Source organism: Poecilia reticulata, chromosome 5 (assembly GCF_904066995.2).
Source record: "Poecilia reticulata chromosome 5, P_reticulata-male-v2, whole genome shotgun sequence".
Taxonomy (NCBI): domain Eukaryota; kingdom Metazoa; phylum Chordata; class Actinopteri; order Cyprinodontiformes; family Poeciliidae; genus Poecilia; species Poecilia reticulata.
The window spans coordinates 32,818,341-32,840,769 of NC_088834.1; the positions used below are offsets into that span (position 1 = coordinate 32,818,341).

General features: G+C 40.8%; 1 protein-coding gene and 1 long non-coding RNA gene across 2 annotated transcripts; both read right to left on the minus strand.

The window, feature by feature from the left end:
* Nucleotides 1–7,660: 7,660 nt before the first annotated feature.
* Nucleotides 7,661–14,133, minus strand: mdfic2 (MyoD family inhibitor domain containing 2). Its single transcript, XM_008410579.3, has 3 exons — nt 13,294–14,133; nt 11,376–11,549; nt 7,661–8,045 (listed from the first exon to the last, which is right to left on the minus strand). Exons 1-3 carry the CDS (start codon nt 13,388–13,390, stop codon nt 7,789–7,791), a joined length of 528 nt encoding a protein of 175 aa, XP_008408801.2. The 5' UTR covers nt 13,391–14,133; the 3' UTR covers nt 7,661–7,788.
* A 2,903-nt stretch (nt 14,134–17,036) lies between these two features.
* LOC103465593 (uncharacterized) lies at nt 17,037–21,241 on the minus strand. The gene is made up of 2 exons (XR_533819.2): nt 18,063–21,241; nt 17,037–17,979 (listed from the first exon to the last, which is right to left on the minus strand). It is a non-coding gene; the product is annotated as an uncharacterized LOC103465593 (long non-coding RNA).
* Nucleotides 21,242–22,429: the final 1,188 nt, after the last annotated feature.

The window sequence follows — 22,429 nt, forward strand, 5'->3', positions numbered from 1 at the left end:
GTTGTTGAACATAATGGCCCATGTTACTAGCATGCCCCTGACCTAATTGAAAAATATGCTCATGTATGCCACTGTCTATACATGAGAGCGAGGTCAGGTCATTGTAATTGTGAAATTGGTATGCAAACTAGGACAATAGAAGAAATGATAAAAAAACTTAGGACAGATGACAAATTTCTTGACAGAAGTTGAATAATTTTAGATGCATCCTGCTTCATTCTTTCAATGAATATTTAATATATATTCTCACCCTCTGCGGGTGGTCTCTCTCTCTCTCTCTCTCTCTCTCGCTCTCTCTCTCTCTCGCTCTCTCTCTCTCTCGCTCTCTCTCTCTCTCGCTCTCTCTCTCTCTCTCTCTCTCTCTCTCTCTCTCTCTCTCTCTCTCTCTCTCTCTCTCTCTCGCTCTCTCTCTCTCTCGCTCTCTCTCTCTCTCTCTCTCTCGCTCTCTCTCTCTCTCGCTCTCTCGCTCTCTCTCTCGCTCTCTCGCTCTCTCTCTCGCTCTCTCTCTCTCTCTCGCTCTCTCTCTCTCTCTCTCTCTCTCTCTCTCTCTCTCTCTCTCTCTCTCTCTCTCGCTCTCTCTCTCTCTCGCTCTCTCTCTCTCTCTCTCTCTCTCTCTCTCTCTCTCTCTCTCTCTCTCTCTCTCTCTCTCTCTCTCTCTCTCTCTCTCTCTCTCTCTCTCTCTCTCTCTCTCTCTCTCTCTCTCTCTCTCTCTCTCTCTCTCTCTCTCTCTCTCTCGCTCTCTCTCTCTCTCGTATTGTAGCGCATCATTATTATCATTTTACTTCAATGTATTTCACTGGGAACTTATGTGGTAGATCAAATAGCTTATGTACAGACTAGTCAGAACGTGCCGTAAAAGACAATGAACTCATATATATCCCGCAAGTGCTAGACTTGCGTTTGTTTTGGTTGTATTTATCCATAAGGTCCTGCAATATATTCCTGCTTTTGGAGCAGCCTCTGGTCAGCTTGGCATTCACATACAAATTCAAACTGTGACAGAGTTCACTTCAACCAACAAACCAAAACCTTTGAGCAGCCTGTTCCCCCACTCACTTGCGGTGGCACTGCACTAAGAGCGACTGAAGGAAATGACACAGAAACATCTGAAGAAGACTTATATATATATATATATATATATATATACATACAGTATATGTATATGCTCATTAGATAACTTAAGAAATTGGTTTTAATGAATTTTATGGAGGTATACCAAAGTATAATGAAGGTGCACACCGCTTTTTCAGATTTGTATCAAATCAGTGTAAAGATGTTCCATTTCTTTGATGTTTGCTAATCTTACGAAATGTTAACACAGAAACAGCATAGATTTTTTTCTCAAAGGAATAATGCAGCACAAATCCCAGAGAGCCCGCTTCTCACACAGCCTTTATCTTGAAACACGACATGAGACGCTGACAAACCTTCCATTTGAAATGGGAGGAGGGAAAAGCCTCTAAACACATGCAGTTAATATTTAATGGTGTAGCTTCCTCGGGAGGCCACTTTGAGCTGCGGCACTGTGTCTGAAGGGAGACGGTATTAGTGCCTTGTGCTCAGGAGGAAGAGCAGCTTCACACTAATGAAACAAAAAGGGCCTGAACTTTGTGAACAAAGCTCACATCCGATTAGCGTGCGGAGATGCATGTAAATACAGCGAAGCAACTTGCTTGTCTTGCTTCTCCTAATGTGTACATTATGTCACAACAGGCGAAGCGGCAAATGTGGTGTTTCAATTGTTTAGTTTAAGAAAAAAAAGGCGTTCTTTTTGAAGAAACTGTGGCCCTTCAAGTATCTTGAATTAACCCTGGAACCAGAGGAGCAGAACGCAAGCAAATGGGTTATCACGAGCCTCTGAGCAGCTATTAAGGCGTGTGCAGGTGTTGTGCCGCAGTGGTGAAAGCCATCTAACCTTGTCCATCTCCGTTTGGCAAGGACAGGATAGGATTTGAACCGGGCCAGTAAAGAAAATAAAAAGTAATACAGGCCATTTGGATGTTTCTGAGTTCTTCTAGCCTATGCTGTTCCCAAAAGCCACAAGATAATTTGAAAGAGATCCAGCAGGTTTAAGATGTGCAGATGTTTTCACTTTCACATTGGCATCTGTTTAGGCACACACGCTTTATGTTTGATGGAGAAAAATTCACACACAGAGGACCTCCAATGGGTTTTATGGAGCAGTATCAGCTAGAGCACTCAGCTCTGTAATTGTGCTGTAACAGGTAATGAGAAAATTGGTCACAAGCAGAGCTCCCTGCAGATGGAACATGCACCATACAATTTTTCACAGCGTGAGCAGGATGTACCGATATTTGTTTGACTTGAGCTGCCGGAGCCACAGTGCAACTTTCACAGGGGCACACATGCACGGTTAAGAGTCGGCCTCTTATTAGAAAATTGTTGTGTGTGCAGATTTACAAGTCCACAAAGCAGTCTATAGTCCATCCATCCATCTTCTTTCGCTTATCCGGAATTGGGTCACAGGGGTAGCAGTCCAAGTAAGGAGGCCCAAGACTTTCCTCTCGTCAGCCACTTGGACCAGCTCCTCCTGGGGAACCACAGGCTATGTTTCAGGCCAGCCAAGAAACATAGCCCCTCCTGTGCATAATGGGCATTTCCCTGGGTCTTCTCCAGGTGGGACATGCCCAGAACATAGCACCAGGGAAGCGTGCAGGAGATATCCCAACTAGATCCCCAAGCCTCCTCAAATGGCTCCTTTAGACATGAAGGAGCAGTTTCTCTGCTGAGTCCCTCTTGGATGCCTGAGCTTCTCACTCTATCTCTAAGGGAGAGCCCAGACACCCCATGGATAAAACTCATTTCGGTCACTTGTTCTTGACCCAAAGCTCACGGCCATAGATGAGTGTAGGAACGTAGATCAACAAGATCTTTGCTTTTTGACTCAGCTCCCTTCTCACCACAAAAGACCAGGTGAGTGCCCGCTTCACTGCAGACATTGAACCAATCCACTTGTTGATCTCCTGCTCAATTTTTCCCTCATTTGTGAACAATATCCCAAGATTCTTAAACTTCTCCATTTGGGACAGGACATCCCCCCCAATCCAGAGAAGGCACTCTAACCTTTTCCAACTCGAGACCATGGCCTGATCCTCATCCAGCCCACTTCACACTTGGCTGCGAACCGCTCCAGTGAAACCTGTAGATCACGACCTGATGAAGCCAGTAGGACAACATCATCTGCAAAAATCAGAGATGCGATCTTAAGGCCACAAAAATAGATCCTCTCAACACCTCGGCTGCACCTAGAAATTCTGTCCATGAAAGTAATGAACAGAATCGGTGACAAAGGGTAGCCTTGGTGGAGTCCAACTCTCACCGAAAACGAGCCCGACTTACTGCTGGCAATGTAGACCAGACTCCGACACCGGTGATACAGGGACCTAACAGCCCTTATCAAGGGGCCGGTACTTTAACCACCTCAGCGACCTCATCCCCAGAGATTGGAGAGCTCACCAGGCTTCGCTTCCTCATTGCAAGGCATGTTGGTGGGATTTAGGAAGTCTTCAAAGTATTCTACCCACTGGCCCACAACGCCCGAGTCGAGGTCACCATCCCCACTATAAACAGCCTCAGTGCTGTGCTGCTTCCCCCTCCTCACACACCAGCTCAGGCTCCTTCCCCACCAGAGAGGTGACATTCCACATCCTGAGAGCCAGTTTCTGCAGCCAAAGATCAGATTGCCAAGGCCCCTGCCCTCGGCTACCACCCATCCCACACTGGACCCAACTCCTTTGACCCCTCCCACAGGTGGTAAGGGCATGGGAAGGGGGACCCATGTCTTCTTTTCAGGCTGTGCTGGGCTTCACCAGACCAGGGCCGGCCCAAGGCAGAAGCAAACTAAACCACCGCTTAGGGCCCCAGGGTTGTTAGGGGGTCCCGTAAGTGGAATTTTTTCCCCCCTTTTTTTGTAATGATTTCGATGTGATTATATTAACAAAAGCACATAACGTCATTATAAAGTTGTGATTTAAAAAAAAAATTTTTTACAATAATATATCTCATGGGCTCCCTTGTGACTGCGGTTGGTAACCCATTGCAAGATAATAGGAGCTGCTGTGCAGTGCGCATCCAAACCTCCAAAGCACCAGTGGAAGGTAAGTTTTCAAAACAATGTTGCAAAAAAGGATTTATGCATCACAGACAGAGAAAAAGAGCAAAATTAGAAAAAAACCTAGATAAAGGCACGTTTTAATGTGTCTTGGTAACTTAATGTTTATCAGAAAGATTTACAAAGCTGTTAATAGAAATATAGCCTGATAGCGACCTTGACCAGTCCAGTTCAACAGCCAAACATTTATGCTACAATGTTTGTATTTGTGTGAAACTGAGTTTTAACTTTAAATTAATTTATTAAAATTGTTTGAAGGCACAAAATCAGTCCGATACCGGTACACATCCTCATGGGAGAAAGACTCACCTGGTGTAAATTTATTTTTTAGCTATTGGAGGTACACTTAAGATAAATTAATTTAATCAAAGTATGTCATGAATATGTGTGTATGTATGTGAAGTTGGGCTACACCGATTGTAGTTTTCTGGCAGATTACCAATCTTTAAAGCCTGACCTGCCGATTTTGATTTTGGCAGATACCAATATTTTTGTCTGAAATGTTGCTAAAGGTAGCAAGAAAGTCGCTGTGTTAGCAACAGTGGGGTAAATATTGTTAACTGCAGACATGACCTGGTGGACCGTTCTGTAAATCAAACCTCTCACTGCAGAGCAGAAGAGGACAGAGGCTGATTTGTAAACCTTTGCTGAGATAGATAAGATCAGTGGACAAGACTGGCTTCACATGTAAATATTGGAACGGTTTACTGGAGATCAGCAGGAGCAAAGGAGGCACTCGGGCAACCAGTGGGTAACAATCCACGGCGTCATGAGGGGAGGAAACATCCAGAAAGCCAGGTCTCAGGCTTCACAGGGTAATTTCCAAGGCATAACAAGAAAACACCTGAGAGAGAGGCAACAAGGATACATTACTAGAAGACATTTCAGAAGTAACACAGAGAGCTTAACCTCTTAGCTCAACCCCCTTAGCACTCTGCGCTCGGAGGGGCACAGTGTGCAGCCTCTAGTCACCATCTAGTGGATGAAGTTTGAAGCAGCAGGCAAACAGTGAAAAACCCACAAAGAAACCAAAAACCCCAGTTCCCAACACCATCCTATTGCTTGGATGTGCATTGGGCTGCACAGTGGCGCAGTTGGTAGAGCTGTTGCCTTGCAGCAAGAAGGTTCTAGGTTCGATTCCTGGCCCGGGGTCTTTCTGCATGGAGTTTGCATCTTCTCTCTGTGCATGTGTGGGTTCTCTCCTGGTACTCCAGCTTCCTCCCACAGTCTGAAAACATGACTGTCAGGTTAATTGGCCTCTCCAAATTGCCCCTAGGTGTGAGTGTGTGTGTGCATGGTTGTTTGTCCTGTCTGTCTCGGTGTTGCCCTGCGACAGACTGGCGACCTGTCCAGGGTGTACTCCGCCTCTCGCCCGGAATGTTAGCTAGAGATAGGCACACCAGCAACCCTCCCGACCCCACTGAGGGACAAGGGTTTACAGAAAATGGGTGTGGATTGCTTTGTTTTTTATGCTAACATATTCAGAGAATACGTTCGTATTCAGAGAATTCCATGGGACTTAAGCATGGTTCACACATTATGATTTTTGACCATTAGATTAAATCTATATTTGTGACCAAATCATAAGAAAAGTTTTGATTGCTTTGATAGCTAAAGGTATTTAAAGTTAAATTCTGTTCTGTTTGGACAGAGCCATCACTGTAGCACCTAGCATATATCATCTACCGAAGAGGCATTGCAGTGTACATAAATGCCGTCCGTATGACAGACGCCGTATACGAGGACATAAACAATAGCTGAAAATTATATTTTGAACTTATAAGAGAAGTCTGTCAGTGAAATGCATCACATCACAATCAGACCACTCATAGTGCTAACTACACATCCAAACACACTTCACTACAGAAATTGTAGTCAGTGTGCCACAAAAAGCCATTGCTGTTAATTGTGTGTTCTTCTATTAGCTGTTATGATCTCGTGACAATACTGTCGGCTCCCCTTGTTTAATAAACAAATCGATCCATAAACCATCCCATCCATTATTCCTTTCGTAAGCAATTCACTGCTATGTGATGTCATTGTTTTAATGTTACACAATGTTGCTTTAGGGATGTAAATCCCATTGCAGGCAGGTTTAATTAGTGGTACTAAAGCTGAAATAAATTCTATCTCAGCTTTTATGAGTATTCTTAACTTGGTGTAGCAACGTTGGTCAGATTGTAGTTTAGCCATAGATACACAGTTACAATTAAGAATACTTTTAAATCAAAATAATATTAAGTGTAAAGTATACAACACCAGGAACTAGTTTATGGTGTTATGGATTGGCCCTTCACTAAATTAGTTTAAAGATCTAGACATTGATCCCAAATTAATATGCAAAATACCAGCCTGGAGAAAACTTAAGTGGATATGCATTCCTAGATTGAATATGAAGCTCCTACATAATGGTTTTCTATCTACCATTTGTCTAACTGACAGAGCAGTGTCTATTTCCTGTAGTTTTACAAGGGCATATTTCAGAATGAAGTGATCTAAACAGCGATCTCGCACTTGAGAGAATTGTCTTTGAGGACGAGGGTTGAGGGCAGTGACAAAGACAAGTGTCCTACAAATTCCACATCTAACAACTTGCGAGTTTTCAGTGGCGCTTGAACTGAAATTGGCCCACACAAAAGGGGACAGGCTTCAAGATTTTTTCAGCACTTTACAAAGACTATCATGCTGAAGCTGAAGTGCTTGTTGGTGTCTCATTGTATCAACAGAACAGCAGCGGAATGTGCAGGCCAACAGGTTACTGGTTGTAGATACACACTGTAATAAACCAGAGAGCTGGGAAAAGTGCTTTCCCATCACAGATTTCTTCTGTTTCTGCTTTCTTCACACCTGAATCATTGAACAAATTTTGACATCAAAGATAACCTGACTAAATATAAAATGCAGTTTTCAAATGATGGTTTGATAAAATAATAAAAAATATAAAAAGATTTGCGACTCAACTGGCCATGAGTCTTCTACATCACTTAAATTTTGCTCCATAAGTGTTGCAATGGAACAGATCAAGAATCACTCATGAAAATGCTGGATACTTGAAATTGAAACTGGTATCTTGCATTAATTTCTGATTAACTTGGCTACCTAACCATTGAGAATTGAAAAGTAATTCTCAGACATTTAGTTCGTTGTTAAATATTTAAAAAACCCAGCAAAAGTAACTCACCCTATCTTGCTGTTGCAGAACACTGTGATGTCCACATCCTTGGTTCCAGTATACTCACCCTATTTAGAATAGAAGCGCACCAGAAGACATAATTCAAAGACCCACATGGTATGTGATTTCAGTATGTGGCAAGACGAGAAACAATGTGACAGAGATTAGAAATGACTTCAGCAAAGTTTGATGTATCAAATTGCAAGTACCTTAAAAAAGCAGGTAAGATAATTCAGTAGCATTAATCGGGAACATTTTCCATAAATGTGTATTAAAAGGCTTGTCTATTACAACTAAATTGTGTGCACATTTGATCACATCATAACAAAACACAATGATAGTAGGTAGTTTATTAAAGAAGTTTAATACAATCCCATCTGAGCACACATACATAGATCTATGTAAACATCAAACTTCCCCTTATTATTCCCTGATCCTTTTAGTCCTGAGACGTTGCTCTTTCTCACAGACTTCAGGGTTCCCCCTAATGGTAGCATATTTCAGAAACCTCCATAGCCAGTTCCAGACAGTCGCTCGCATCGTGGCAGTTCCCAAACAAACCACAATCTAGTTCCACACAAGAGTCATCGTCGTCACTGTGCAAAGACTCTCCAGTGTGGTCGACATGCCTGTAGCTTGGCCAACAATGATTGGTGAGTCCCTGGCAGCAATCAGGCAGGATGGGGATCATGTCGTGGAACCGGCAGAAGAGGCAGTTCAGGACAATGTCAGCACAGTCAACTGAGGGACACAAACAGAGAAAAACTGCTCATTAAACCTTGGTTTGTTCTAGTTTGTCTTGTTTTCTAGCTGTTTTCCCTGGTGTTTCTTCCATCCAGAGTATTTCCATGTATTCATAGCCTGAGAAATGAGGTTAGTCAGGGTGACATGATTTTCCATTCTGAAATTTGAACTTATATTTTTCCTGTTTGTACGTCGGAGTTCTAGGACCACACAAGAAGAAAGTAAAAAATAAATACAATTATGAGAACAAAATCATAAAATTACAAAAATAAACATATTATGAGCATAAAATCACAGTAGTATGAGAATAAAGTCGAAATAATGTAAAAAAAAAAAAAAGCTGTAGTTCATGAGAATAATCAAAATTCTGAGAATGAAGTCAAAATAATGAGAGTAAAGTCGTAGTCTAGGGGATTACAGTTATAATTGTATTACTACTAATAATGACTCGTGTTTTTCAGATTTTTCTTTTTACAATATTTGAAACGCACATTGCTTTCTACAACAGAGCTTTTATTCAAAGCATAAAAGCACTTCGAGTTTTTAACGTGCTCTTCGTAAAACCTCAAAGAGCACAAACACTCGCTATGCACTGTAAATCATCTCAGCCCCCAGCTGCTGGTCTTTGCTCATGTCTTATAACAGTTAAAAGCTTCTTTTCCTCCCGTTCCAATGCATAATTTAGGAAATCATGCCTTCCTCTTTTATACAGAGAAGGGCAAGAAAGCTGCTCAGAGACATCATCAATTACCAGAAGTCTGTTGTACACTTTGTCAGGAGTTTTTTCAATGTACCTTGTGCTTGAACTGAAACAAAGCTTTCGAGCCTCCTTTGCCAGAGGAAAAAGCTTTAAAGCTTCCCCCCTGGGAGCTATAAAGTGTGAGATCATCAAACGCTGACCATGAGGAACCAGTGACTCACAGAAGACAATGTCACAGGAAAATCCTCCCAACTTGTGCTGCAGAGCTTTTAGAGAGGCCTCACCTCTAAGCTGATGGTTTATTGTCTTTCTAATTGAGCTGGCTTTTAAGAACTGATTACAATCAAATTACATTTTGCAGACAATGCCTAGGCAATGTGCAGTGTTGTGCAAAAGTATGCTGCAATTTGCTGTTACAGCAACAATGTGTTTAATTGAGACTTCATGCTAAAGATAAGCAGAGCAGAGCGTGATTGGAAAGTGTAAGGAAGATGATACATGGCTTCCATTTTTTTGGTAAATAAAAATATGAAAAACATGGCATGCTTTTGCATTGGGTTCTTCTTGAGTTGAGACCTTGTGGAAGTTGCACTTACTGCTGGAGACCTTTTGGGATGTGTCTCTATCAGCATCCAATAGACAGAAATTTTGTTTTACATTTTTTTCCAATAATGGTTAAGCTCAGGAAGAATCCTGACCAGACAGGACTGTGTCCACAAAATGACCGGCATAGCAGGACCTTCCCTTTAGTGTGTCTGCCTTTATGAATATATAAAACGTATGCTGATGATCAGAGAATTAAACCTGAACCAGATTACAGGTGCTGTTTTTGCGTTTGTATTTTGCACGTTTGAAAAGCAGGTGGAAACTGGAACACTAATTTACAGAGTTTAGTTAAATGCAACTGTTTAGAGCCTTATTTTTGATGCATTTTTTCAATGTTCTTGTGTCACTTTGAGATACTCATTTAAATTAAATGTATTATTATACCTCCAAATCCATGCCTTCCATACCTGTCAAGTTTTGGATTTTAAAATGAGGGACATTTTCCACTGGCCAATATGAGCCATCCCACCAGCCCAACCTTTGTCCAGTATCCCTGGACAGGTGTACAAGAAGTCTAAAATTGCTACATGTCCACCACTTACAAACTATAGTCACGTGTTCAGAATCTGATAGGCCTACCTTTGTTGACAGTGAAATTCTGTCATTCTTATTATAGAGCCTAGATGAAAACACACAAGTGATTACAAGCACATTTATTTACATATTCTTCAAACATATCTATGATAATCATATCCCTTTGAGTGAAAAAGTCATTTCAGGCAGAAATTACATTTCATTGGGCAGCAAAGGATACACAAGATGATTTTTTGTTGCAACCTTGGACATAAAACTATATATGCTATTGGTGTTAACATAATTTGTCTAAAAGAACTAAACAATGGAGAAAGTCGTTCGAAACCATTCATCAAGACACTCAATCAGAATGCGCTCCTCGGCCACGCACAATCTCACTTGATAAGTTTTTGACAGACCATCACTTTTTGGCACAACACCTGGTTTGTTACCACTGTTAGCAGCTGCAGCAGCTGACAGCAAGGTTACCATGAGGAACAGAATTCAGTTTGGAGAGGCACTTAAATACACTGCTCAAAAAAATAAAGGGAACACTTAAACAACACAATATAACTCCAAGTAAATCAAACTTCTGTGAACTCAAACTGTCCACTTAGGAAGCAACACTGATTGACCCAACGAGGGTCCATGTTGTCAATCAGTGTTGCTTCCTAAGTGGACAGTTTGATTTCACAGAAGTTTGATTTACTTGGCGTTATATTGTGTTGTTTAAGTGTTCCCTTTATTTTTTTGAGCAGTGTACATATTACAATTGTAATATGATATGGGAAAATACTAATCATAGAGGACAGTGGGAAAGAGATGAAAACATGAGTTTCCCGGCCAAAACATGGGACTTGACAGATATGATGCCTTCAAAACTTTTTTAGGGCCTCTTCGGTCTCTGACACTCTCCATGAGGAAAGAGCCTCGTGGAGCATGTAAAATCCTCATTTAAATAGGAAGGTCTGCACCACTTTTGGACATGCAATCAATTGTGCTCACAATCTTAGTAGATCACGTGTAACACGTCCTTCCTGCGAGTTATTTCAAGTGAGGATTAACGCAAAGATTTCCATTAATACTTATGTAATGTTTTAGGGGCCTAAGAACGCCCTCCTACCAGTTGGTTCCTATTAGGTTATCATAACCCCATTTGCTGGGCTGGTGTTTTAGAATAAAATGTTTGTAGTTTTTTTAGAATTTGGATGGATTTACTTAAAACTTTTCCCCATTTTGTCATGTCACAACCAGAAACGTTTATTGGTATTTTATGTGTGAGATCTTGAAAAATTCAAAATAGTGAAATATATTGAAGCATTTTCACAGCATCGAGGGATTAACAATATATGTTATTCACTTTGCAGAAATATTAGAGTCCAGATTAACAACAGTTTATTACATTAAAGCAGAGCACTTGCTATAGAAATGTGAGTCTGTCTATCCAGAGGTTTATAAAACAAAGTCTAAGTGGAGTACAGAATGCTCTGCTTGCTGCCTTCACTCACCTCCCATGCTGCTCTTAGGAGGGGAAGTCAGATCATTTGTTGTGCCAGATGAAGGAGACAAAGATTTCCTTTGGCTCTCGTTTAGAGGGAAAAGGTTATCACCTCGCAGCTTAGGATCTCCACTGGTTTCCCCGTGTTTGTCTTCTGCAGAGGCATTCACATTTTGGAATCTTTCTGCCAAAAAAATTGGGACATTTTTTTTGTGTGTTGTTTCTGGTCAGAAGTTCAGAACTCACTCCATTTACATTAGTTGTGTATGCACAGCAGAACTTAAATAACTTGCATAACTCATTGTAGGCTGAAAAAAAAACCTTAACATGTTTTATGTGAAATACATGGTATAATTACACTTTTTCATGAAATGAAGGAAAATATTTGGTTCTCATTATTCTTTACAAATAAGTGTAGCAGCATTTTACCCAGCCCCTTTTACTTTGGAACTGCTAAATAAAATCCAATTGTCTTAATATATCCACTAATTCAGGGGTGTCCAAAGTGTGGCCCACAGGCCACTGGTGGCTCTTGGTGGCCACAAATACAAATAGTGCCCCATGTGTGAGGCACTATGATCTGAAATTCTGTGACAATTTCAATGACAAATTTAATTATTTAATGGAAAGTTATAGGCAAATATTTGTTCTTTTTTATTGTAAGTAGAATTATAAACATCCTGCAACATCCATTTATTAACCCTTGTGCGTGCGAGGACTGTGGCAAATGATACAAGTTTTGAGTGTGGGATCGGTTGGACCCTATTTGTAGACACAAGGGTTAAACTTATTTAATATAAGAAGATTTTGTTTTACAAAGAAAATTGTTGTTCTTGTTATTAGGAATAGACAAAAAGATTTTCTAGATTAAAAAAACAGTTTCCAAACTTTTTAGGTAATTTTATTCTCTCTGCCTTTTGACAAAAATAAAAATGCCACTTTGTTTCATTAAGAAATATTGCACATTGAATATACTGCTGAGCAGATGAAAATAGGATCCCAAGAAAATTATTTTCAAGTTAGAAAAATAGAATGTCCCCTTAGTACTTTCATCTTTGAGATTCTGGCCTCTTTTGCAAAAAGTGTAAACATCACTCATCTAATTAGATCCTTGGTGTGTAATTTAGTGTATATAAAGTTGTCCTTTGAAGGCCTTTGAGATTTGTTAGACAACATTAGTGAACAAAGAGCATCTTGAATGCTAAGGAAAACACAAAACATATGACTGAAAAATAATGTACATCACCCTATGTGCAGCATTTGACAGGGAAAATGGTGGTGGCAGCATCATGCTGTGGGGACAAAAAAATACGGACGAAAGGTATATGCTGCAAAAAAAGAAACTGTGCTATATTGGCCCAGTCCAAGTCCAGAATCAAATCCAATTGAGAATTTACCGCGAGATTTTAAATTGATCTTCTGTCCAGTCTGACTGACTTGCACCTATTTTGCAGGTACAAACCAGAAAAGACATGAAGCTCCAACTATAAGCAATTAATCAATTGATTGAAAAATGAGATTAACAATTTTTATTCCGATTATCAATGTTTTAACTAATTTTGCTTCTTAAACTATTTTATTTATTCTTTCAGTAGTGCGTGTTTGTTTTTTTATTTCTGTTAGATTCTGTACAGAACACTTGGCACTGGAACTGGAAGACGTTTAAATATCCAAATTAAACACACCAACCATAAACAACAAACATAAGTTTATGAAGCTTTAAGAGGATAAACTCCCAAATATCAAAAAAGTAATATATTACCATTAGCAATGTATTACTTGAAAATGGTCTCGAAACAACAATATTATCACTTAAGATCATGATAACATGACTTTAATAAAGGAATGTGACACTAACTCTAGCTACCGTAATAAACATCTACAGGCAACACTCAGATATTTTTTACACCCTCAGACATGATTCTTACCTTCTCTAGCCCACGCAGGGTTGTCCTCCTTCATGTTCGCTACTCCTTTGTCTTTCATTGCAGCTTTCAGAGTGGTTTCAGCTGCCATCTGCTCCATTGCATCACATTAAAAAAAACGCACCAGGTCTGACAAACCTGATTTTCTCAAGAAATATAAATGCAGCTACTCACAACTGGAGGTCAAAGTGACTTAATGTCTACAAAAAAATTATAATAAAAATTTTTAAAAAGTACAGTTCCTACGTGGAGTCAGGGTGTAAACATTGTATTCTCGTCCTGGGTGTGGGAGCAGTTTGCTTTCTTCGTCAGAAGCGAGCCTCTAGGAAAAATTATCCTTTGCGTTGCGAAAGGGTCCATTTGGCCCACTGCCCGCTGGTACTGTGAGCGCTTCTCTAATGTTCCAATGATGTTGGGGGAAAAAGGAATACTTCACATCCATTCCTATCCGAACATCACGTCAGCTGCGTTTTATTAGTTTGAGTGATTTCCTACAGCGAAGTGATGATGAAGCCAAAGGCAAAAGCAAAGTAGCTCTAAATGGAAGGAAATGGTGTATTCTGCCTCTAATTCCCTTTTCAAATGCATTATTGAGCAGTCGGGACGAACCATCAAGAGACTTGATTATGTTTTAGTAACACTGCGGAAGCCAGAGAACACCAATTGGCATCAAAGACGAGTTTATCAGCAGAATTGAGAGCCATCTCTTTTGGCCACTGTGTGTATGTGAATGATAAAAAGTGAGATGCTTGGATTATTTGCATGAGCAAAGGAACAGAGAGCACACACCAAAAAGCCATCTAATTTTCTCTAATTAGGTTCATCACTTGAGTTGCATTTTAATAGACGCCCCGCTGTGCTTGCATATGCTGCAAGAACAAGAGCCATGCTAATTGAAAAATGAAGATATGAGAATATTTGTTGACTGAAAACCCGTTATGCTGCAATCAGTGCAAGTAGAACTTTGAAGGATAAGTCGCTACTCTTAGTTTTATATTGTGTTACAGCGCAATACACTAATTACATTATTTTCTGCACTGTTTGTGCTTTTTTCTTTCAGTTTTGATAAAAAATCGAAAGAAGATGTGGGATGTTTTGCACTTTATTCAGAAAATGTTTCTTTAGCAGGGTGGTTAAAGAAGATGGATGATAGAAGAGAACCAGGTGAATGGCCCAATATTCCACACAATAATAATTATTAATAATGGTGAAAAAGTACAAGTTCTACTGGCAGATTATTTCACTTATAACGAGACATTCCCTCATGTTAAAGGTGAAATAATCTGCCAGTGGAACTACAACTCTTTAAATATATATTAAGGAGTTATTGACTTAAAACAAGCTCCTACGTGTTGCTGAAAAGTTACTTGCAAGTAAATTTTATCTTATTTCAAGTGTACTTAGATATTTATACTAGAAACTAGAGAAAGGAAACACATGCAGCTGTGACTGAAACACAAAGAGGCTTTACAAAGTATTGACTCTGGGGAGCTGAATATGAAGGCACACTGTGTTTTTTCTTTACTTTTAAATATTGAAAACCATTTATTGGTTTCTTATTTTTTCACACAATTCACTAGTTTGTGTTGGTCTATCACATAAAACAGAAAGAAAATATAGTTATTCCATCATATTTCTTAGGGAGATTCAAAGCATATAAATGCTAGTGCATTAGGGCTCAGTAGCTCTGCATTCTGCTCATCCAGGAGTCAGCCCACAGGGCCAATGTAATGTGCTGCTAAAGATAAATTAGGAGTTTTAATTACAGTTGAACTTAAATGTGCTGAAAAAGATAACCTTAACTTTTAGACAGCCATATGCAGAATATTATTTTATTACAAAAGATGCACAAATAATGACAGGTTTAATTGTTGCATGATTGCTTACTGTGAAAATAACCAATTTAAGCCACTTCACTTCATTAGAATTGTTACTCATTTTTCCTTATTGTATTGTGATAATAAAGTTTGTATTCATCTCCTGTTGATTTAGTACCCTCTTGTAGCAGTTTGGTTTTGTTTTAGTTAAAAGTCAGTCTGTCCAGCGTGGTTGCCTACATCGTTGTTTGAGCCTTGACATGTCTTTGTCCGTAAACTGACATATGTTATTGTTTGAAGGAAACATAATTAATCAAATGAATTGCCTTTTTGGAGGCCAACATATTAAAAAACCCCACCAAACTACACTAATATGTCAGCTGACTATTTCAGGAAAGGGTCAGGAAATAGCTGACAGAAAATAGCTATTTCAACTATTTCCTGTCTGGAAATGGCTGACTATTTCCAAACAGGAAATAGCTGACTTCTAAAGAGGAAGTCAGCTATTTTGGATTGAAGTTCTGATTTTCACGGCATTTTGGCCGTTTACAACTTCCATATTTGATCAAACTCCTCCTAGGGATTTGGATTGATCGGGTTCAAACTTGGTCAGTTTGTTCATAAGGCATGGCCGAGTCAAAGTTATCAAATCAGTGAGTTTTCATGCATGCTGAAAGGGCATGGCCAGGCCTCAAAGTTTGACATCTCGCCATGAAACACAAAACTATTACAGTATATCCCCTACACAAACAAGTCACTGAGACACCAAATTTTCAGTAATTGATCATTACTTGTGTTCCCCTATGTATCTTCCCAGATACCCTGTACCACCTTCTTTGTCTTCAGCTGACTCTTGGTCTAACTCCTGGTCAATTAGCTCATCAACTCTGCTCCATTGTTTCTCACCACTACTTCCCAGTATTTAACTCCCTCTTACTCTGTCACTAATTGCCAGTTCATTTTTACCTCCCGTTTCTGTTCCTGTGTCCCATGTTTGGTCGGTGGGTTTTTGGATTCAACTACCTGGACTTTGTATTTTTTGTTTTGTAAGTGGGGTTTTTGTTCTAGATTAAAGTCATCATCACACTGAGTCTCCTGCCTGCTGCTGATCCACCTTCACCTCTTCAACATGACGGTTGATCAGTTATTCGGTACTTGAGTAACTTTTGCCAAGTACGTTTTTACTCTTGAGTGACTTCTCGGATGGGTACTTTTTACTTTTACTGGGGTAAACACATGAAGTATTGTTATACTTACTTGAGTGTTTGAACTTTAAATGGGCAGTTATACGCCTTTTTAGATATATTTTCAGTATTGGTGGATTTGATTGTTTTCCTTTTAGACTGTTAAAGTATTACTGATCTGTAACCAAATTTTGGTTTAATGACTCAATCTATTGTCTGAACCTGGTCTCACTTGATTATTACCACTGCCATTATAAAGGCATCACTATTATTGGTTTTTTTTTTCTTACAATCCAATTTTAGCTGCATTGAATTAAAGTTTTTGTCCCCTGCCCGAATCACCTTGGAAAAACAGTCCAACATTTACTCAGAGCATGTGTGTGGCCCCAGCAGGTGTTTCATGGAAAAGGTGACTGGTTTTAGTAAAATGCATTATTTTATTGAACATTCTGCCGGAACAGAGCACCCTTTTACCCCCTTAATGAGTTCCATGGAGAGTATGTGTCACAGTTGGCTCCGGTGATGAGAGCACACTCCCATGTCACCTTGAGGCCAGCTGACACAAAGAAAAGACAGAACTTGGTGTCATATCTGTCCTCTTGTAACAAAAAAGGGTTACACTGCAGCTACAGTGAAAGGGAAATGTCACTGTCCACAGAGAAAGAAAACAGAAATACAGAATGTGATGCGAAGATGAAAATCATTAATTCTATTGCTAACAGTAACAGTATTTGATTCCAACACTATGTTGTTGGGATCAGGCACAGGTTTTATTTACATTGACACAAATAACTCACATTCTCTCACTCAGTGCCTAACGCTCCTCAACAGAACGGAGCAGTGCACTGACTGCAAAAAGGCCTGTTGAAGAAACACACGTAAACAGTAGCATTCAATGACATATAGGAAATATTAGTACTGCTGATTAAAGGCAGGAGATGGACATAAAAACTAGTTTCTTACAAACTAACAAACTACAATGAAAAATTTAATTATTATAATAAACAAAACAAATTGGGTAGGGTAAATATGAACAATACACAAACAGTAACAGTATATTCATACTGTATGTGATCTGACTGTAATAAATTCAGTGTATGTTGGGTTCCAGTTTCTTTACCCACATACAGAACACCACCAGGTGAACAGATAATCAGATCAATTAAGGTTATTTTAACAGTGATAAAAGTGAGATTGTGTGAGTTTGGTCCTTGGGGTTGGCAAGTCTGTATGCTGAAGAGCACTGAGAGAGAGATGGTGAGTTTGAGGTCGTCGGAAATTGGAACTTCGAGGAGAATTAGACTGATCTTACTTGATGTGAAGATAGATTTCCACTGGGTGGGGGTGGGGGGGGGGGGTAGTACAGTGGTTTCCAGGGTGTGGTCCCTTTGTGTGTGTCCTTGAAGTGGTCTGGGTTCCAGTGTGAGGTCTTGACAGAGTGGGTTCTTTGTTGGTGGTGTGGAAGCTGTGGTGGAGGGTGGACAGGTAAGTTCAGGTGCGGAGGAGAATAGGAGCAAACTGACTGCCAGCTGGGAATCCAGGAACGGTTTACTGGAGATCAGCAGGAGTGAAGGAGGTACTCTGGCAACCAGTGGGTAACAATCCATGGCGTCATGAGGGGAGGAAACATCCAGAAAGCCAGGTCTCAGGCTTCACAGGGTAATTTCCAAGGCATAACAAGAAAACACCTGAGAGAGAGGCAACAAGGATACATTACTAGAAGTAATGTCAGAGAAAACACAGAGAGCTAGCTCGGAGGGGCGCAGAGTACCATTACTGGCAAACACTCAGGTGTTGATGTGCTGGCAGCCTGATCCTCATATACTCCAGGACAATTGTCTAATAGATCACGGGTACGCCGGCTGAGTCAGCAGGCACGCCCTCCACAGTGTGCAGCCTCTAGTCACCATCTAGTGGATAAAGGGGGAAGCAGCAGGCAAACAGAAACCCCCCCCATAAAGCAGCAACAAACCCTGGTTCCCAATATTCGGTGTGTCTTACACATAACTCCAATATTTAACAACTATACTATAACAATAGCTACTGATCTGTTTAATGACAGGGGCCAGTGTAGGCAAATGACAAGGAGACTCAATATATCTTTTGAGAAGCTGGTGGTGACTACCAGGACTAGGCCCCAGTCACTCACTCAATTGCCTTCTTCCCATGTTTTAGTATTGAAAATGCTGGCAGCTAGGATGCCTGGCTGGTAATATGTGACTTGTATTTTCTTCTTTAAAGGAATGTTTATCAACAAAAATAGTTAGCAATATACATTTGGAGTTTATTGTACTCCAACGTTGTGATAGTTTACAACAGTCATCCCCAACTCTCAGGCCGTCCGCGGACCAATTGGTGCCACGCCGCAACAGAGATAATTAAATATTTCTGTTTCATATATTATCCGAGTCTGGAGGATCTTTTATTTTGAAAATCCTTTAACCGGATTATCTTGGTTAGGTCTTGCACACCCACATTGAGCCCCAAAGCAGCAAAATGAGTAAGAAACAGATCAGATGTCTTTGGAAAGAGGAAAAGGCCCAGAGAAGAAACAGGAGAATGAATTTGTCCCGGTAGGTTATTCCCACATGTAATGTATTCAGCGGTGCTTATACCAGTGTTGTAATACTCGAGGTCGGTCCTGGTCTCGAGACCATTTTTTGATGGTCTCTGTCTCGTCTCGGACTCGACCGTATTTGGTCTCGGGCACTGAGGACTCGGCATTTTACTTCAAGACCCGTCAAGACCGCAACTGTGAAAATATCACTAAACGTACAGCATACTGTCCAATTTATTTAACATATTTGTTTTCAGTGGATGTAAAGAGCACCAATTAAAAATCAAGCAATTACGTGTTTCTGTTACTCCCCCCCCCTCACCTTTCACTCGCACGCGGCGCTCCAAGACATGCGCAGTGGTTTCCTCTCAGTGGCAGAAGATGTCTGTCTAATAGTCAGTAATAGAATAAAGCTGCATAAATAATAAGAAATCCGATGGCCACAACTAACTCAGCAGCGCTTCGCTTTCGCAGACGGTGGGGACTAGGTCTAACTTTTTTCGTCACTTAGAAAAGTAGCTCAAATAAAGGTAAGCTCCGTTGACGTGATGTTAGCAAAGCTAGCTGTATAGAGACACATAAGCATTGTGATGGAAAAAAAAAAAAAGACACTCACTGCACTGAATTATTGTACGGAGATGTTGTCTGACTTGTCGCAAATATGGGACAACGCTATGTCCAAAACTCTGCAATATAGTGATGTGACATTCAGAAACAGTCTGATTCTTCTGAACGGGTCTTTACTTAGAAAATAGGACTGGAGTGTCACTGAGAGCTGTTGTTCTATCAGATTACCATACACTGTCAGAATAGCATAATGCAGTGAGTACCATGCCTGCGCATTAATAAGTCTGACCTTCAGAGGAGTTGTCAGTTTACCATACAACAAATTATGATGAAAATAAGTCATTAAATTGTTTTCAATGATAACTGTATAGATATACATGTGCTGTCATGGTTTCAAAGAGTATTTAAAGCAAGGTCTGGCTGCAGCTGCAGTCTACTACAAGACACGCCCGTGTAAAACTTATTAACTGCTAAGTCAGGATGCCATACAAATGTTGATAAAGTGTATGATGATCTACGTCATGATTCTATGTTGCTGATTAAATAAAATGATATGGTAATGACTGACAGATACAGTATAGTCAGGAGTTCGTGCTAAGTGTATGACAATCTGACAGCGTATGGCGACCTGACAGAATATCGTTCTTTGTTCTTGTAATGTTTTGAGTACACTGCAGTAGCTATGAGGATTTTATTTAATTATGTACATTGATATTTTTTTTAATTAACAAATAAACAAAACACAAGAACGAAAGAGCATGCACATTACCCTTTCATTGTTTTCGTTCAAAGTGGCAGCTGTATTGTGTGCCATGGTGTCAGACTACCTGGCTTCATGTAGTGGGAGAGAGTGAGAACAGTCACGGTGAGCTCCTTGTGCTTGGTTACTTCTTGCTTGTTGCTCCTTGGTCAGTGTTCATAGTTGAGCGTTATTTACCGTCAGGGCATTGCCTCAATTGCTATGTTTAATGGTGCAGAGAGAGAATGGTGCCATGTTTAATGGTTTCGTTATCTTTTTAAGGATGGCACGAGACCACCGTGGATTGTAGCACAGAGAAGGAACATTGGTAAAATGTATTTAAGTATTTAATATCTAGGTGTTTATGGGAATATGGATCTTTTAGATCAATTTGAGAAGTAATTTTGATCACATTTCACATTTTATCATATCACGTAGAGCAGGGCACTAGTCTTGGTCCTGACTCGGTCTCGACTTCCCTCGGTCTTGACCACAACACTGGCTTATACATTTATGTTGCAAACTGTCAGTGAATGCACCAAAGAAAAGTCTGAGATGCAAGTGCGCACGTGTCGTAAAGAACAGACGACATCCAGAGACAGATTGTCACCATGTATTGTTGTATGAGAAGCATTTCGTATGACTTGACTAGTAAAGCGACATCGACTCCAATCTAGTGTATTTCTTTATAAGGGTGCAAACATCACACCACATTCCAAGCCTGCTCTGCATGATGTGCTGCGACCAGCCCGCTAATGAGGCAATGAATCTTCAAACTACTTCGCTACTTAAGAGACCAAGCACGCTGGGACCGTCTCATTGCAGAGAAACAAGCTCAGGGCTCCCACTGATTTGTCATTATCGTGAGCTAAAATGTTAGTTTTTGTTGCGCATCTTATTTTAAAGGGATGTTTAAATGTTACCATAGCGACCAGAGTCAGAGAGCATTAGGGCAGTAAATGAGAGGAGAGGAGTAAGCTTGTGAGTCTTAGGTGTGTTTCACAAGACATGATTTAAGAATTGTCGACCGATTTTCCATACCCGTGACCACACGATAAAACAAGTTCGATCCGTTCGTGTGTCCATCCACACGGCAGGAGCAACTCAGTGGCGCAACTACACATTATTCAGGTGGATGCAAAAACATAGATCGGCGCCCCTCTCCTCCCCCCGACCGAGGGAAGGAACGCCAGGGTGAAGGAGCGACGCTCACTCAGCCCCCCTCCCCCCTCCCTCCTCCTCCTCCCCGACGCGACGATACGTGAAGGGTAAAACTCGCTACATTTACCTCGTTATGTGCGCGAGGTGAAGGAGCGTAAGGCACGCAGAATTGTAAGGGAAAACATCATCAGCGCGCCGCCCCCTCCAGACGGGGTTTTGGCGCCCCCTCTGGTGCTGCGCCCCTATGCCTTGCATACCCTGCATACCCACTTTTTGCGCCACTGGAGCAACTCACCACACACGAACCGACTCCAGTCGGTTCGTGTGAACCGACTGAAGTCGTCGTGTGAACCAATTCTAGAAGAAAATCCTGTAAAACCCCAACATATCATACGTGAAATTAGAATAAACAAACACGGATGACGACGTAGAAGCAATGGTGATCGTTTGTAGACTCATTTTAAGAGAGCTAGTGTCAACGTCAAGCCCTGACTGAATGAACAGCTTTATAACCTAGTTATATCACATTAATGATGGATAGCTGAAAAGTTATAGGGTTTATCAACTGCTGTACCAGTTTCGTTCCAGTTCCTCTCATCAGTTCTGTTTATATTTCTTGTACAAAATGCTGAATTCATGCCGTTTCCACCGAACTCTCAGTTGCACCATGTCAGCTGTTTGGGATTCCCCTCTGTGCTTACGTCACCGTGCTTTCTGATTGCCTACCTGTCACATTCAACAACATTCCCAGTCAGGGAAAACCCCACACGCTGGGCCAAGACAACCCAACATGTTGAATACGTCATGTTGGTTTCTAGTGTTCTAACCCACATGCAGAACACCACTCGGACATCCGGAATCAGATAAATAAAGTTTGTTTTAACAAAGAATATGAGTGTGACTGTGATTGTTGGGGGGGAGGGTGGCAACTGAGGTCATCAGAGTGCGAGGAGAGAGATGGTGAGTTCGAGATTGTCGGAGATTGCGGTTGCAAGAATAAACTGATCTTACTTGAGGTGAAGATTGGTCTTGTCCAGCATAATACTGCGGTTACCCAGGCTGTGTCTAGATGGAGAGAGTCCCTTGAGGGTAGTGTAAGCTGCAGTGGAGGGCG